This window comes from Anguilla anguilla, chromosome 7 (assembly GCF_013347855.1).
Source record: "Anguilla anguilla isolate fAngAng1 chromosome 7, fAngAng1.pri, whole genome shotgun sequence".
NCBI lineage: Eukaryota > Metazoa > Chordata > Actinopteri > Anguilliformes > Anguillidae > Anguilla > Anguilla anguilla.
Window position 1 is genome coordinate 12,083,360 of NC_049207.1, and position 17,156 is coordinate 12,100,515.

The 17,156-nt window shown below is 45.3% G+C and overlaps 1 protein-coding gene and 1 long non-coding RNA gene across 4 annotated transcripts in view; one reads left to right on the plus strand and one right to left on the minus strand.

Moving 5' to 3' along the window:
• The first annotated feature begins 200 nt into the window (after positions 1 to 200).
• The window catches only part of LOC118231142 (1-phosphatidylinositol 4,5-bisphosphate phosphodiesterase zeta-1-like), a 43,123-nt gene continuing 26,167 nt past the window's right edge, over positions 201 to 17,156 (plus strand). Inside the window, exons 1-6 of one of the 3 annotated variants that reach the window (XM_035424683.1) lie at positions 201 to 381; positions 629 to 745; positions 1,066 to 1,306; positions 3,873 to 4,074; positions 9,382 to 9,526; positions 11,612 to 11,764. In XM_035424683.1, coding sequence (XP_035280574.1) covers positions 1,108 to 1,306; positions 3,873 to 4,074; positions 9,382 to 9,526; positions 11,612 to 11,764 — 699 coding nt within the window. In that variant the 5' untranslated portion in view covers positions 201 to 381; positions 629 to 745; positions 1,066 to 1,107. Of the gene's footprint in view, positions 382 to 412; positions 746 to 1,065; positions 1,307 to 3,872; positions 4,075 to 9,381; positions 9,527 to 11,611; positions 11,765 to 17,156 lie in introns of those variants that run through there. The other 2 variants (XM_035424685.1, XM_035424684.1) reach the window with 2 other exon arrangements.
• LOC118231143 overlaps positions 6,278 to 17,156 on the minus strand; it is a 31,154-nt gene continuing 20,275 nt past the window's right edge. Inside the window, exon 3 of the long non-coding RNA XR_004766011.1 lies at positions 6,278 to 6,523. This is a non-coding gene — a long non-coding RNA (uncharacterized LOC118231143). The remainder of the gene's footprint in view (positions 6,524 to 17,156) is intronic.

Genomic DNA, 17,156 nt, shown 5'->3' on the forward strand with positions numbered 1-17,156 from the left:
ATCAACAAATATTTTTGCCTTTTTGTGTACAGTGTAGATTATCATGCTTTGAACCAGCTGCTATAGCAGTTGCTTGTGGTCAGTATAGTTCAGTTACATCGCCATGGTAGCAGTGATGTTCATGAGTGTGATGTCGCTAGGCAACAGTCTGTTCCGTGAAAGAATGTGAACAGAAACTGTAACTGTTTTTATATGAGTGTCTCAAGCTGTTGAATGTTTGTCACCCTGGAGGAAGATCCTCTCAATTTAATATAATAATTGCTCATTTAGAATGGTTCATTGGAGGCAAAAATACGCATGAAGAGGGAATCTACTGATCCCAGTGTACTGCAGACTGTTAACTTCGAAAGGCAACAGAAGATTATACACATTCATTACCAGGTACTTTTTCAATATTGAGAAGCATATGACACAGTTAAGTCAGAGGGGATGCAGACAGATGTATGAATATGAAAAAGACTAAATATGCATACAAGATTTTGCAGCAGCCTACAGCTGCGTGTTCATTTGAAATGAATGCAGGATGCAGCCTAAGTTCTGGACACCTGCATGAGATGACAGGTGTCAATGAGGGTTCAGTAATGTTTGAATAATCCATCGGTTGTTCATTCTCCTTCTGGAACCCGAGAAGGGAGACAGGGACGCCTCCTGAGATGGACAAGCTCCAACCCCAGAGAGAGAGCTCGAGAATGGTCTTCCATCTCCACTGAGCCTGAGAAAAACAGAACCTCAGCACCCAGAACAGGTAATGCAGAGAGAGCCGGGCACATCTGCAGAACAGGCCTGAAGCCGGTGGTTTGTTTCACCATTATTAAGCAAAGAAAACAAAGAAGCTCAGGTAGATGCATGTTGTCCTGAAAAATGCAGTTATATTACAAATAATGGATGTTCCTCTTCCATCCACTTTCCCCCACCTCCAACACCCCCATAAGTATGTAAATATCAATTCCCATCCAGCATGAACATTTTATCAAGGCTACACTTGTTCTTAGCATCAACACCGAACATCACTGAAGCAATGCTGCGAGAAGACATCTTGTTGAAGATTGCTTATTCCCGACTCAGGGTACTGTAAAGCAGGGCCAAGGATCTGGGAAAGGAAGAGAAATGAGCCAGAAACAGGCCCAGTCGCTCCCGGCCTCCAGGAGAAAGGACGTGAAATACATTTTCGACCACTACGCCTCCGGTGCGGACAGCCTGCACGCGGGCGGCCTGCTCCGGTTCCTCCAGATGGAGCAGGCGGAGCCTGGGGCCGATGACGCCATGGCGGAGAATCTGATTGACAAGTATGAGATTGATGAGACAGGTGAGTGTAGCCCCGGGGGGGAATTTATGCATGGGATCCGAGCTAATCAGCGCTCAGCTTCAAGTTTAACGGTCACGGTCTTTTACACGCAAAATCTCCCAGGCTGTCTGTTCTCATTCTTGTTCAGTAGATGTGGAGCCATGGTCAAATACAAGAGTTGTGATACATTGGTATGGACAAAATTTTTCCTTTTCCTTTTTTCCCCCTTTAAATAACATTAGACAGGAAAAATTTTCACACTGTTGTGCTACTGCATGCTGGCTAACGCGCATCCATCCAAGCGGAAGTGAAATGACGACTTTCTTAATGGGACCACCTGTGTGTGCTCTATGATCCCTTAGGAGCCGATAGGTTGTATTCTTAAATTGATTATGTCTCATAGCAGGGTAGCCGATTTACATTTCTCTAGGGCTAACGATCTCATGTATATCATAGTAGTACAACATCACTGGCAAAATGATAATGTGTGAGTGCCCTCCATCAACTGAGACAATAAAGCACAGGCCAATAAGAGTTAGCCATAGAGAAATGTAAATCAGCAACCCAGCCATGAGACGTAATCAATTTGAGAATACGACCTATCGGCTAATCCAATATTTGCATGCAGAATGCAGCTCTTTAGTGCTTTGCAAAAGCACCTGTAAAGTTTAATGAAGCGGTTTGCCTAAAGACTAACCTCTGATAATCCCCCTGATGGCATTTTAAATAGGCCTGGCCAGTGCAATTACCGCCAGTGAGAAACGCATTCAGCGAGGTTCACGTTGTATTATTCTAATGGCGCCTAATGCGACAAACGCAATTACACAATTGTCAAGTCCTTCCCAACATCAGGTCTCCCGGTTAGTTTACGCGGCGGTGAGTCCATTTGCGGTGAGTCAGAAAGTATCAGGGAATACTAATGAGGGGAGGCCACTGGCATCGGCGCAGCATTATGAATGCGAGTGTCTTCGGCGGGTCTGTCTGCTCAAACAGGAACGAAGGCCAGAAATGAGAGGAGGAGAGGATCTGTCGGGGGATGGATCGCTGAGTCGGAGGTGTGGAGGGGGGGTGGGCGGGGTGAGGGGCGGGGCTGTCTGCTGGATGAGAAAAGCTCTGATCCGCAAGAAAAGCCTCACAATTGATCTGTTTGGATAAATCATTTCGCTAAAACATTCTGAATCCATACGTAATTAATCTAGGGCCCGGAAGGGCACGGTTTAGTCTGCTCAAATATAATCTTCATTTAGATGCTGGGATGCAAGCATTCCACACGGGCTAGGTGCATGCAAAGAGACGCCTTTTAAAGGGTAAATCGCTTTTGACTTGAGATGTAGACCCTGACTCGGGATGCTTGAGACATCTCCGGCGATAATCAAATGAAACCGCTCTCATCTGGTATCGCATCTTACCTTAGGTGAGAGGATTATGCAAGACTAAACAAGCTAGGAAATGAGGCCCTGTGCAATAACTGAACTCTTCATCTTGTACAACACACATTCCCCAGCCACGTAGCTGTATCAAATGCTACTCGTAAAACCTTCTATTTAAAAAAAAAAAATATATATATATAGTCACTGTTTTTTACTATTTTGCATTTTGTTACCGTTTTTTTGTTTTGTTTTACTGGCTGTTTTAATCATAGATGACAGATTCATGCAGATATAACCAGATAACTTTTCCCTCATGAAAGAGGATTGAATTACCCACTGTTTACGTCAAAAGAATAAGGCCTAATTTAGACAGCGAGCGGTGTAACGTGCCGAGCACGGGCAGGCAAAACTCAACATGCCCTTGAACAAACGTCCTTAGCTTCATTTCAGTCAAACGGATTTTGAAAACATACACAGAAAGACTGAAATTGTAAGAACACTAAATGGCCTTGGATTATTCGACCTGCTTTGATGTGGCCTCACACAGGCAAGCAGAAAAAAACTAGCTTCTTCATCCGTGACTGCCTATATTTTCAGAAGTAGATTTTAGCTGGATATTCTCCCTAAGCCTGAATGTGCACATATGAATTTACAGTAGATATGAAATGACCTTTAATGGGAACAGAAATGATTGAGCGAGGCTCAACAAAATAGGATGATTTCTTATTGACTCACAAATTTTAAAGAAACACTGCCCTTTGCTTTGAAGAGCAGCATTTTGTTTGGTTTTCAGGAGTCAGAGAATGAGAGTACATGATTTCTTTACATCACATGGCATGATTATCATTTACTGTTCTTAACTTAAAAGCTGAATAAGACTCGAGTCTACTTCTATTCAGCCATTTATCCCTCTGGATAAATAACAAATAGCTTTATGGATTTCTTGGGCTCAGTTGAGGACTGGTTGAAATAGAAGTTATGCAGTTATGCAGATTTACGTCTTTGTTCAACTTAAACATCTGGGTGACAGTTGATGGCTAGGGAATGTTAAGCTGTTGTTTTAACAACATAATGCCAACATGACAGGCAATGCAACAAAATTTAAATCTTTAGCCTTATCCTCACTGAAAAATGTTGAGTGTCTGTATTTTTTGAATGCAAGTATACCCAAATTTTTCGGTTGAGTACGGCACCCTCTTGGCACCCTCCCCTGGCAGAGCGGAAGAGCAGGACGATGACGTTCCCCGGCTTCCTCCGGTACATGGAGTCCAGGGACTGCAGCGTGCTGAACCAGGAGCACACGCGCGTGTACCAGGACATGGGCCGGCCTCTCTGCCACTACTTCATCTCCTCCTCCCACAACACCTACCTCACCGCCGACCAGCTGGTGGGGAAGAGCCACCTGTTTGCATACGAGAGGTACTGCACTGCACTGGGGTTTTCACACACACGTGGCCACCTTAGTGGCAGTGTGCCAATGAGCTTATGGAACAGGGCTTATAAACCAGAAGGTTGTAGGTTCATCTGTAGGTTCTTGGGACACTGCCACTGTACCCTTGAACAAGGTACATGATCCAGTCTCTAACGCTCCGCCAATCTGTGGGTTCACAATTAACTCCTTGTGTGGTTCAGACTGATGATGATGGATGGACACAAAATACAGGCACATTTCAGGAGGGTAAAATATATCCAAAACCGCATTACTCAAAGTAAACTGCATGTCCTCATTCACTAACTGCTGTATGCATTTTGAATATACTGCACAGAATGTGATGAAAACAGGGGCCAAAGACTTCTGTAAGTTAGCCATTATTCATGTGTTTTTGGGAGTCCCAATGCACATTTTGCACACTGGACCGATATTTTGAAAAATGAGTTAAAGTGACTGTAAAAAACTGTTATAGTAAACTATAATAAATCAAAATAAAGGCTTTACATTTACATATTTTCAGTGAACATCTTGCTAAACCAACAACTGGGTGCATTTTTCACAACGATTCTGGTGTACTGCAGCAGTCTTGGCCAATTCCCCATTAGTGGCTCCTGATGGGAATTTGTGGAAACAGAACGTAAAGAAACAATCTCCTGTCAGCTTGAGTCTGTACTGTCAGAATTTCAAATTCATATTCAGTATTTATGGCAATATTCTTGACAAGCTTCAGCAGCTCAAGGCATCGTTTCCATGAAATCAATAGGAATTTATTCTGCTCTGGAAGGGCTGTTTGGTGATCCAACTTTTATTCTCAACCGAAGTTTCAATCAGTTGTCATGGATACAGAGAGGAGGAGGGAAATGGGGTGAAGTTAACAAGTCTGACACAACTGCTGCATTCAAAACTGAAGTCAATGATTATTTGTTGGTGTGGATAAATTATTTATTCATGGCTCCGTTCTACTTTGATGTCGCTTTCAAATTTTTCAGTGCATATGGCGAGATTTCCATCTGGTTTTACCCCCGAATGCTCCTATATGTTGTAAAGTCGGCTGGTTATTAGAAACATCTCTAAATATCAAAAACATCCTTCATTGCGCACAAAAACTGTGTGGGCCAATTCGAAAAAATACACAAAAATAATATTTTTAAAAGCTTTAACTTCAGTGAACAATCCCTTTAACTGGAAGAGCACACTGCACACTAAAGCACAAAGGACGTGTCATGCCTCTGCTACGTGATGGCTGATATTGATCTGCTAACTGCAAAGCATTGGCATTGACCGTGCGGGGCAATTCATACTGCTTCCATTGCCATTAAGACCGTAATGGATCAGCCAGGAGTCCGGCTTGTTTGAATAAGAAGACCTTGCCTCTCAGAAAAGGGCTGAGCAGATCAATGGATCAATTCCAGCCATTTCTCCTCAACTGTCAGCCACAGATAACAGCCTTCACAATTTACGGCCTTTTTAATTGTCCCCTTAATTTAATTTTCCACAGCCACAAGACATGCCCATGTATGGACAGCAGGAAGCCGCCATCAATACAATTCTTTCTTATTTGGGGGTAATCCTCCCAAATCCATGCTGGCCTCCTAGCCCCCACCTCTCTGCTCACAAATATTCTGTCACCCGGTCTCAATAGCGAAAATGCACACACCTTTCCTTCGAAAAGATCTCCTCTCATTTTTTCCGACGCCCAGCATCCCCAAAGCAAGACGGGCAGAAGCTCAAAAAATCGGGGGCCCGGGTGGAAAAAAAGAACACACTAAACAAAATGGTGGGTCGGGGGAAGGGTGCGGCTGATGGATGCAGAAAATTAGTTTCGTTGCCCTTGAGCACGGAGAACATTCTCAGCGCTGCGTGTAATATGCATTCGCTCTCTCCCGCAGCAGGCGGCGAGGGCAGTTCTCTTTACTTAATGGGAGTTCCTCGAGCTGTGCAGTAATCTCGGCGGCGACTTGGCCTTCCCTCGCCGCTGCGCTACGCGGCCTGCATCACAATGCGGCCTCTTTCCGACTCCCTCAGCCGAGGCGTGACAGACGGCGGCCCTCAGCGCGGGCCCTCTCAGCGCGGGCCCTCTCAGCGCGGGCCCTCTCCCCGCGCGCGAATCTGCAGCCCTCCTCGCCGCCTTGTCATTCCAGATAGATTTCAGTAAAAAAAAGAGAGAGAGAGAGAGAGAGAGAGAGAGAGAGAGATAGAGAGAGAGAGAGAGAGAAAGGGAAAAGAGGAACAGACAATGCCGTTGTTCCTGTTTGCCTGTGCCAGGTACAGGTGCGAGTTCTTTCCGGCTTCCAATTCCAGCGGGATGAGTTGGGACTTGATCTAGAATTTCCAACATTTCTCTGGCACTTGGCTCGTTTTTCCGAGGGTGACGTGATTGGTCTGCGCTCTCAGTAAAGCGTGTCAGTCGTGCTCGACAGTCCCAGGGAACCCGCACTGAAATAACAAAATTACAGGCAGTGGTCAGAGCAGACGGCGTAGATTAAAACTTCTTGCCAACCACGTAAGAAAGCCCATGGATGTGTGTGAATCGATTGCTTTACTCATACGCCATGTCTTGATCCCTGAAATGGATTAAAACAACACGGCAAGGACATAAAAGGGCCTGTGTTTCCATCAGAGAGTGAGGCCTTTCTTCACTTCTAAAACGCTCAGGGATCACATAAATCAAAGACACGCCTTTTTGTCTGGCTCTGTATTTTCACTCCGCGGTACATTTTATTCATTTCATCTTTCCGGTCACAGCAGAGGCTAGTTTTATTCCTAAGACGAGACGCGGAAGTAAATCAGCAGGGATAATTACAACACGTAATGAACTGCTCTTTCAGGGGCTTCATTTGGCAGCTGCAAGAATTGAATGTCGGTCTGATCTTGGATGAGCAATTAGCGTCATTCGTAAGGCATACAATAAATTGTGGGCTACAACCAAACTGTGGGTGCTGTGGGGGGGGGGGGGGGGGGTGTTGCATATATTTCATTCCAGTTTTTCAGTTTGGGGCCGAGACGTTACAAAATGGCGGCTTGGAACTTACAATGGAAGCTGCCTGCGAACCTGCTTTCCCCCTGAAAATATGTATAATATTTCAACAGTAAAATGGAGCTAAGGCGACGCAAGGATGCGTACAGCAGTGGCTACAGCTCTGGCTCTGGTACGGGCTGCACACAGGCGGGTGCCTCCACCGCCAGGCCTCACAGACCGTGCACGTGTGGGGGCTGCCAGCTTCCGCAGGGCGGCTTCACTTTAAACGCCAGGCCCGGGAACATCCATGCAGAAGTCATCACACTCCAGTGGGCAAGTCAGCAGTTAAACACTGCTGGAGTGTAGTTCATCTAACACAGCGGAGGTGCAGTTCATTTAACACCTCCAGGATGGCAACCGGTGTGTATTCGTACGGCAGCACACTGGCTAGAGGGTGGGGAGCGAAGCAAAAATGGAAGTAGCCTTTAGCGAAGAAGCTAAAACTGATGTTGCACAGCCAGAGTGAAAGCTATTACCCTCAACTCCAATTGCTTTGACATTAAAAAGCACCCGACTGCCAGCTTTAAACAAAAAAGTCGCTGAGGAAAATTAAACAGTGTATGACCATAACTTACTTTATCTCTGTTTTGTAAGGGGACATGATTTATGTAGAGAGCGGAGGTTTGATTTTCAATTCCGCTAGTAAGTGCAAAAAAACATTTAAAATTCTGCCAATTAATTCCAGTTTGGTGAAAAAGCCATTTCTGGCAGTGCTACTGAGGATCGTGGGATATTGCCTTCTCGTTCCCACAAGTCTCAATTCCAGAGTAAGAACAGCAGATTTGGGAAAATAGTGACCAGCCTTTGTGGACTAGTGCCAGCGTGTGCCTTCTCAAATTGATGGAAGATGCTGTGAACAGAATTGAACTGACTTACAGTTTCAATTGAGAATCCCAAAATTGCAAAGAGGAATGGGGGAAGGCAGTGAATGAAGTGGCCACTGTGTATGTCTATACGCATGCGAGTGAAGGAGGAAACAGGAGGAGAAGGGGGGGGGGGGGATGGACAGCATAAGAAAAGAAGGCTGGAGCAGAGGCACAAGTGTGGGCTTGCGTGAATTTGAGTGCTTTCAAACAACTGCACTTCCAACAGGGCCCCTCACGGTAAAACTATGCCTAGTATGCCTAGCGCAGGCATCCTCCATTACAGACCCAGGCTCAAGCCTTAGATCAGTTCAGCAGCGGAACACACCTCACACTGTCCCGCTGCCTGTAGGGCTGGTCTAAGCTGGACGGGGTGCGGAACACACCTCACACTGTCCCCCTGCCTGTAGGGCTGGTTTAAGCTGGACAGGGTACCTTGGACACTCGCAGGATAGTACCAGCCCTCAGTGAGAAATAGTGTCTGAGAAAATTCTCCCGAAAAATGATTCGTGAATATTATGTATTCTTTGTTGCCAATATTGCGGCTTGTTTCTGCCGCGTTGATCTAGTAGCCTCCAGTGATAGCATTTTATTAATGGTTACGGTTGCTTGTTTTTTTTTATTTTAACATTGCATTATAACGCTATACTATAAAAACAGATTCGGGAAATAAAATTAATGGACAATCTGGTTGTTATACAAGGGGAAAACACTTATATGACTGAGTGCTCTTGTTTGTATTTTATGCTGTACGTCTTTTATGCCATACTATTTCTCCTCCAGTCTTTCTCCATTCTCTCGCTCCCTTATCCGTATTCATTCTGGGTCACCTCTCTCTTCCTCCCTCCATCTTGAGCTATTATTAGTCTCCTGTAGAGTGGGGGGGGGGGGGGGGGGAGGGGGGGGGAGTGAAGGGCTTAATTTTGACCCCAAGTCATTTTCCACATTGCGCTGCCTCTGGCTGGGTGTCGTCACTGACTGTGAGGGAGAGGATATGAACCCCCAGCCAAGCATCAGACTTTGTGAGCGAGTGATGAAAAAGAAAATAACTTTCCGTCGTTTCTTCAAACCACCTTGTGCCGCTGTTAAATGCGCACTGGAGAAGCTAGAACACATTTCTGATGTGCTGTCACTGCTAAATCTGTTCAGGATAGAGCCCTGGAACTTTCATCTCCTTTTGTGATGCCATTTTTTTTGTGTTTGGTCTGCTTACTGTGTGTGTGTGTCTGCGTGTGTGTGTATGCGTGCGTATGCCTATTTGTGTTTGTTGTGTGTTATATGTGTGTCAGTGTGTGTGTGTATACAGTACGTGTGTATGCCCATTGTGTTCATTGAGTTATATGAGTGTTTGTGTGTGTGTGTCCTTGTGTTTCTCACGCATTTATGTGTGTCCATGCGTGGTGTGTGTCCAGCGCTCTGCGAAAAGGATGTCGATGTCTGGAGATCGACTGCTGGGACGGACCTGACCTGGAGCCGATTGTTTATCACGGCTACACCCTGACCAGCAAGATCCTGTTCAGGGACGTCATCAGCACCATCGCGGAGCACGCTTTCCAGGTATCGACCTCGACTCGCATCCCTCTCCTCTTCTAGCCTTGGAGGAGCCTGGTTCCCTACACTGTATCACCCGCTGCACCATGATCATTACGGTTATCATTACACCATCCATCACGCATTTTGTGATTTTTGTTATTTGTAATTGCAAAGCTCAATCATAAATGCTATTTCGAGAGAGACTACCGCATGCATGCTCCAGTGCATCTTTTCACTGTGTAATCCGACGGCGGAGCTGCAGCCGCTGCAGCAGAGGACCGCTTGACCAGCACAGGCACGCCGCGGGCACCCGTTCGACCAGAGCAGTGACCGCCGCTCAACGATGCAGGAAACGTCCCGCCGATCGACACCCTACCCCTCCCACCCCCTTAAGGCATCGCTAATCAATCCTGCATCGCCAGAGCTCCAGAGCTCCAGAGCGCGGTCTGCATCGACGATGCTGCTCTTTGGCCCCGCGGCTGGCCGCACCGAATTCGCGACCGTCGGCCGCGCCGGAACAGGGACGCCATTTTACTCCGCGTTACGAATTCAAACGCAGACGCGGTCAGGGGACGGCGCAGAAGCGTGGGTAATGTGCTGATGCATGCAGCGAGACGTCTGACTCAGACTCGACATGTGCGTCTCCGTATCGCCGCGCCGCCACGCCGAGATCTTAAAGGAGAACGCGCGCGTTTCCCTCGACGACAGTAAATCAGATTTCCTCATCCGCGCTTCCTGCCTCCACCGCGATCCAGTAAGATAATTAGACCAGGGACCAACGCAAAAGACGGCATGGCAGAAAGCGAGCGCTCGCAGACATCAAGGCCTTGCCGCTTCGCAGGAATGAGGCCTTTTCATCACAGAGTGAGGGCGACTTCAAAATGAGAGAACTTCGCCGATTCTCTCCCATCGACCGCCATTACTCACTTAGCTCATTTCCCCTCAGATGCGAGGCATAAATAATATTGTAATTGCATGATCGGGAGTGTAATTACCCCATGGATTATCTCGTTAAGCACTCGATGTAGCCAAACACAATGCACTTGAAGCCTGTCTCAGTGATCAAAGCCACTCCAACAGACTGGCTTTTTTTCTTTCTTTAATACATTGCATAGAGTAGACAGAGTCATAGAAATATGTAATTTGTTTGCAAATTAGGATGTTTCCTACTGGCTGCCTTTCCCTTTTAAAAACTGAATGAGACAGACAGCTTATGTGCGTACACATAAAAAGGCTCTAATTAAAGGAAATAAATTACTTTCATACAGCTACTTTTAACATTATCTAGCTCTTTATACAATATAGTTTCATATTTTCCAGTAAGAAAATTCTACCTATATATATATATATATAATTAATTATTTCTTAAATGAAGCCACAGTCAATGCAGAATAAAACACAAAAGAAGATTGATGAGAATGTCGCCTCCAAAGAGCAAGGTGAACAAAAAAAATAAAATAAAACCTAAAGAGAAAAACAACAACAATGCCCTCTGCTTGCCTCGTAATAGCTGTACTCTCTACCCTGACTGCTGCGGCTGCACTGGAGTCAGCAGATGCGTTTTAATACCGCACGCGTTCTGCAGCTCCCCAGCGGCGCAGCCAGTGAAAGAGCTTTATTTGGCAGGTTCCCGCTGTTCTCCCCCCCCCCCCGCGTTGGTAAGCGGGCTACCGGCTGCCGCGGCTAGATGCCCCTCCTCTCGGCGAGCGCTAGCTGTCACCTGTAGTACTGTGCGACCGGCGGCGTGAAAGAAAGCGAGCTGCCCTGCAGGTGTAACACGCTGTGCACCTGTGCTGTGAATCGGATGCGTGACAGGTGCCGGGTTCCTTGCACAGGGCTGAGCAGCACAGCTGGGACTCAGTTGGGGATTCCAAATTCCTCCAGAGAAAAAAAAAAACTGCCTAAATATATATTTCAAGGCGAGACGTGTGGTGCAGCAAGGGTGACCGAATTTCAACCGATATAAAAAATCCTCCCTCACTTTATGTGCCCTTCTCTGTGTGATACCCTCTCCGCTGTCTCTCTGTACAAAGTTATAAAATACAAAACGGAGACTGCCTGCAGAATAAGTAAGGTGAAATATAAATGCAGCTACATGGTGTTTGGCAGGTTTCCCCCTACCCTGTGATCCTGTCCCTTGAGAACCACTGCCACCTCCCTCAGCAGCAGGTCATGGCCCAATACATCACCACTATCCTGGGGGACAGGCTCCTGGATGCCGGCCTAGACCTCAGCTCCTCCGCCGAGCTGCCCAGCCCACAGGTAATAGCCTCCTCCTGGACAGGGTTACCATTCCCTGGCCTGCACTCGCCTGGAGTCATGCTTTCACAGTCCAGCCGACGGAAATAAACAAACCAAAGGTCTTCATAACTTCCCACATAGCCAGCTGTGCTCAGTGGTCACAAATAACCATATTTGTGGCTGCATCTGAAGGACATTCATTCTGATTCTAGAAAATATTGAAGACGAAGTGTGTGTGTGTGTGTGTGTGTGTGTTCGTTTCAATTTTTGGACAATATGCATTGCTGACTGGTGAGTGACTAAAAGGGAAAACTAATTTAACATTGCATTAACTACCACAACATAACTAGCATTGTGACTAACTTGATTGTAGGAACAAGTCTTTTGCTCACCAAACAAACTACAGATTGCAGTTTTATCCGACAGGTTTTTAAGTTTCTCTCTGGAGAGAAAGGCTACCATATTTTAGTTCATTTTAGATTACAAAAACCATTGCAGTGAACCGATTCAGAAGAAACTGACCTACATTATACACATTCTTCTTTCTTACTTTTAAAAACTTCTTGGAGAAATCAGTTGAAAGCCTTATTAAAAACAAAAGTATGATTATATTAACTCATTATATAACAATGGCCTTGGTGTCCACAGCCTTTCTTCTGCAAGAGAGTAGGTGATGCAGAACGCAGAGAGAAATTAGGCTTTTTTTCATCTCAAAATGGCTGTTCCTCCTGCTGTCGCTCTGATACAGGGAATGTCTGACTGGATATCGGCCTGTCAGAGTGTGATATTTCCAGATAAATCTGGGAGATTTGCAGAGAGTGAATGGATGCTACGAGCTAGCTTTGAGGACCGTTTGCTTTCCGATCGTGCATTTCAGGCATGGCTTAGCTTCAAAAAATTTCCCTCTGTCGTTTTAAAGCAGTCAGGCCGAAAGGTGCCTGCCGGGGGAACCCGGAGGGGAAATGGGTGCAAATTTGTGCCATGTCCCTCTGACCAATTAAAGGACTGAGGGGCTCACTCAGTGCCCCCTACTTGAACCTCTGAGTGTCAGCTCGCATTCCGTACATCGGGGCGATGGGGTCTTTCATTTGGAGTCTCTTGGAGATAGCCCAGTGCTCATCGTTTTAACTCAGTCAGTTTATAACTCAGCAAAGCAGTCTCAACAAACCCTTTGTCACAGAGTGCGTGAACTTCCTTTAGTGCCCTGAAGAGAAAGAAATGCAAGTCCTCAAGTTCTGAGAGACATGTTGTCGAATGGATGGCAAAATGAAGATCAGTGATACAATGGCAGCAGATAACAAACCACAAGGGAATGACAGGGGAGAGATGCAATTAAGCTGACCTAATTAAGAGAGACCCCCAGAAGAAGCACCTTGCCGTTACATACAAAGATTTTATTTAATTTTTTTTTTTTGCCCTTGAGGGTTCAAAAAATACCCACGAGAAACCTCCTGCCTTATAAATGATCCAATACTGAGGATTAATGTGGAATAAAATTCTCATGGTCCCTTAACGATAACCAAAGATAAAACTTTACAGCAACCCTTTCTCAGACTAATTACCTCTTGAGGTAAGAGTTTCAAATAACTTCCAGGACAGTGATGTTGAGGGGCAAAGTACAGAGGCGTGGTGAGTGGGCACACCTTGCTTTCATGTTTATTTTTTATGGTTTTGAGAGGAGACATTTTGGCGATTGCACATCATTACTCCAGAATCCATGCCCCACCGTTCCTGAACAAAGGGCCTCAGACAGTCATGTTACTGGATCTCAGTGAAGAGACAGCCAGGCTGACAGGAGTCATTCTCTTTTGCGGAAAACCACTAAAACATTGCACTTGGAGCCGACAACAATAGCAGAGCCTTGGAGCATTTTAGAGGTTTTTTTTTTTTTCTTTCATTCCAGTTTTATTTTCTTCCAGTCCAGATTTTTTTTCTTCCAATCAGTTTTTTTTTAAAATTCCAGTCCAGGTTTTTTTTCTTCCAGTCCAGTTTTTATTTTTATTCCAGTCCAGGTTTTTATTTTCTTCCAATCCAGTTTTTTTTTAAATTCCAGTCCAGGTTTTTTCCCCTTCCAATCCAGTTTTTTTTTAAATTCCAGTCCAGGTTTTTTTTTCCTTCCAGTCCAGGTTTTTTTAAAATTCCAGTCCAGGTTTTTTTTTCTTCCAGTCCAGTTTTTTTAAAATTCCAGTCCAGGTTTTTTTTAAATTCCAGTCCAGTTTTTTTTTTCATCCAGTCCAGGTTTTTTTTTTTTTTTTTTACCTCACAAGAAGTTATTTCTCAGTAAAGGGACACCTCGGCCTTTTAACGGTTCTAAAATCAATGCGCTACAAAATCCAGCATTCTAAAGCAGTTTAAGGAGAGGCAACACCATCAAAAACTATGATTTTGGTTCCATATGCCAATTTTGATAAATTTTGATATTTTGCTTCTATAACTTCTATAGCTTCATAAAACGAAAAAACTAAAGGTAAAAAAACTGACCTGGTTGAATCATATATCGTTAAAAAGCTTGTTTCCTGGAGCGTACTGCTAGAATGACCATAGGTTCAGACAGTTCATAAAACTTAGTTTAGTTGAAAATAAAGAGAGAGAGAGAGAGAGAGAGAGAGAGAGAGATGAAAAGTACAGTATGAGGATGTGGAAATATATTTCATAATTATTTATATGCCAATATTAAATCAATTTGATGGTTTGAAGGCAAAACGATTGCATTGCCAATGAATATTAGGTTAGAAAATACAACGTTTGCCCGATTTAACAGGACTTTCGTATAAACCACGCCCACTTCCGGTCTTCTATCCGAATACAGATACACAGACAGATAATTTTGTTGGTTGAACAGATACAGATACAGATACAGATAATGACGTCTCTGCACACCCCTATTATGCAAAGAGCAGAGATGACTCCAAGTTATCAGTGTCACAACCGGCAGTGCTAGCCATCGGATTACACAATGTTCTGCGTCCACAGTAATTGTAAGAGGGAGATTGCAGTGTAGTCAGTATAAAAGGACAGTGTGGCAAGGTAGAATCAGTGTTGATTATGTGTGCTCCTGGGGGAGGGCATGTGTGATTAAAGTTGGCTTTAAGTGGCGACTGTGGGTAGAGCAGGACGTGCCGTATTCGGCTGTGCCGAGCGCCCATTTCTGAAGGACGGGCGTGGTCCCCGTGCTTCTCACTGCTACACAGCAATGCCCATATCAGTCTGGTGAAGTACTGCAGCCCATTGGTCGATGGTCTAATGTCTGTTTCAAGAGGAAGCCGGCTCTCCCGCGACATTGCGTCAAAGTGACCATTAACCAGATTAAGGAGACTCTTGGCGGGTGTTGTGTGTTTACCTACAAACCTCAACCTGCCTGGCTTCACACTACCAGAGACCTAACTAACGAGTATCGTAAACCCAATGCTGAAGGTTGCAGGATGGCAAGGATATCTCTTAAACTTATTAAACTGTCCACGCGTTCCCGATGTACTGTGACATCACGTGGGGGGGAAGGGGAACCTTGAGTCGGGCAACAGCAGCAAGGCTCTGAAAGGGTATAATTTCCAAAGTGATGGGTACGCAATGCTCAATTCGGGTGGGGGAAGGGGGCTGAAAGATTCATGGGTACAGACACAGGATTCAGGATGTAATTATCTTGGGTTTATCCCCCTGACTGCAGCTCTAAATAGTCTCGGTGGGGGGGGGGGGGGGGGGATTACAGAGCCTGTGTCATCCAGCAGACAGAGGCGCACAGGCCATAACATTCTGTTTAACATACTGCCGCTCATCGATAGTGCCCTTTAACGAGGAGGCTGCTTGGACCTGTGAGGACATGGCTGAGAATGTCAGGGGCTGTTGTTCCTTCCAGAGTCACACTGAAGTGCTCGTCATCTCTAATGGTTGCTCATTGTGCTGGGTGACATTCAAGTTTTCACCAATACTTTGTGTGTGTGTGTGTGTGTGTTTAAAAAAGGAATTCATAAAGTAAATAACAAAACAAATTTAATTTGAATACAAGTGCAAAATAATATTCCCTATTAGTCATTTGCATTCGGTACTTTATTTCTGTTTTTAACGGTCCCCTCTCACCCATCCGAAAACTGATGGCCCCAAACCAGTCAAGTTCATGTAATAATTTCTGTGACTTAGTTCAGTACATGCATATGCATATGCACGCATCAAATACTGTATATAATCATGTGCAAATATCACATTAATTGAAAATACCTTGTAAAAAATGCACATATATCTAAATGCAATGTACATTAATACAGAATGAACACAGGGAATAACTACAGATTTAGATGAATTTAAATGCAGATGTACTTCTCTAATGCATATTTATTGGTTTAGGGAGCATGCTGGATGTCTCCCTGTTTAAACCCGATGTGTATTTGCATAGTACTGTCTTGCCTCTCTCAGGGTGATCCAGCTTCTGTTCTTATCCACACTGCGAGGGGCAGGTCTCTCATCTACTCTAACACAGTTTGATATCCTTGATGAAGAAAGCACTGAACAAATTCACTCTTGTCATATCGTATGCCACGCACATCAGAGCGTTTTGGCGCAGTGCTGCTAAAACGGCACGCAAGTCGCAGCCTCCCCTGAGCTCTTCAACTGCAGGAGGAGACAGTCAGGGAAAATTCAGCATGAAAGCACTTTTAGAAATATTTTTGTGCCCGTTCCTTCATGACCGGTCGGTGCCCCCCTCTCCGCAGCCAAACCGAAAGACGCAACAAATTAAGCGTCTGGACTGACTCTCGGCACAGGCATATAAGAGGCGAGGATGCGGCATGGAGACACGGGGGAAATTACAGTGCCGGTCTCCAGCCCTGTCAACGCCCGCGCAGCAGATCTGTATTAATACGCACCCACCGCCCGAGCAGGCGGCCAGCCCTCGCTGAGCGAGCCAGTGCTACACGAGGTATGCGAGTGACTCCATTTGGCTGGGAACGCCTGTACTTATCCAGTCCCTTAATTCCTTCTGCTTCACCGCGCGAACGCTGTTAGCGCCGCCCAAAACGAGGGAAAAAGAAAATGAGCTGAGGGTTTTTTTTTCGGGAGCAGCTGTCATTCAAATAAAAGCGTGGGCTTACGATTTAGGCATAAGCGAAAGCCGCCTCCGCCCCCAACACCCGCCCACCCACGTTAATTATGTTTGTATTATCCTAGGAGCTAATCTGCCCTTCATTGTGAGCTGAAAACACACTCGTTGCGGTTTGCGCAAGGACTGCTGGGGATTTAGCTGAACAAGCCGGCAAGAGATTCCTTAATATGTTAGAACCCTTTATTACCTGGTTGTCAAATACACCAGATTACAGCCATAATGCAAACGAGAGGGGGGTGGAGTTGCGACAGTTACACGGCTTCACATTTTAAATACGATATGTGCTTCTGGCTGATTACTGCAACTGTTCAGCTATACGTT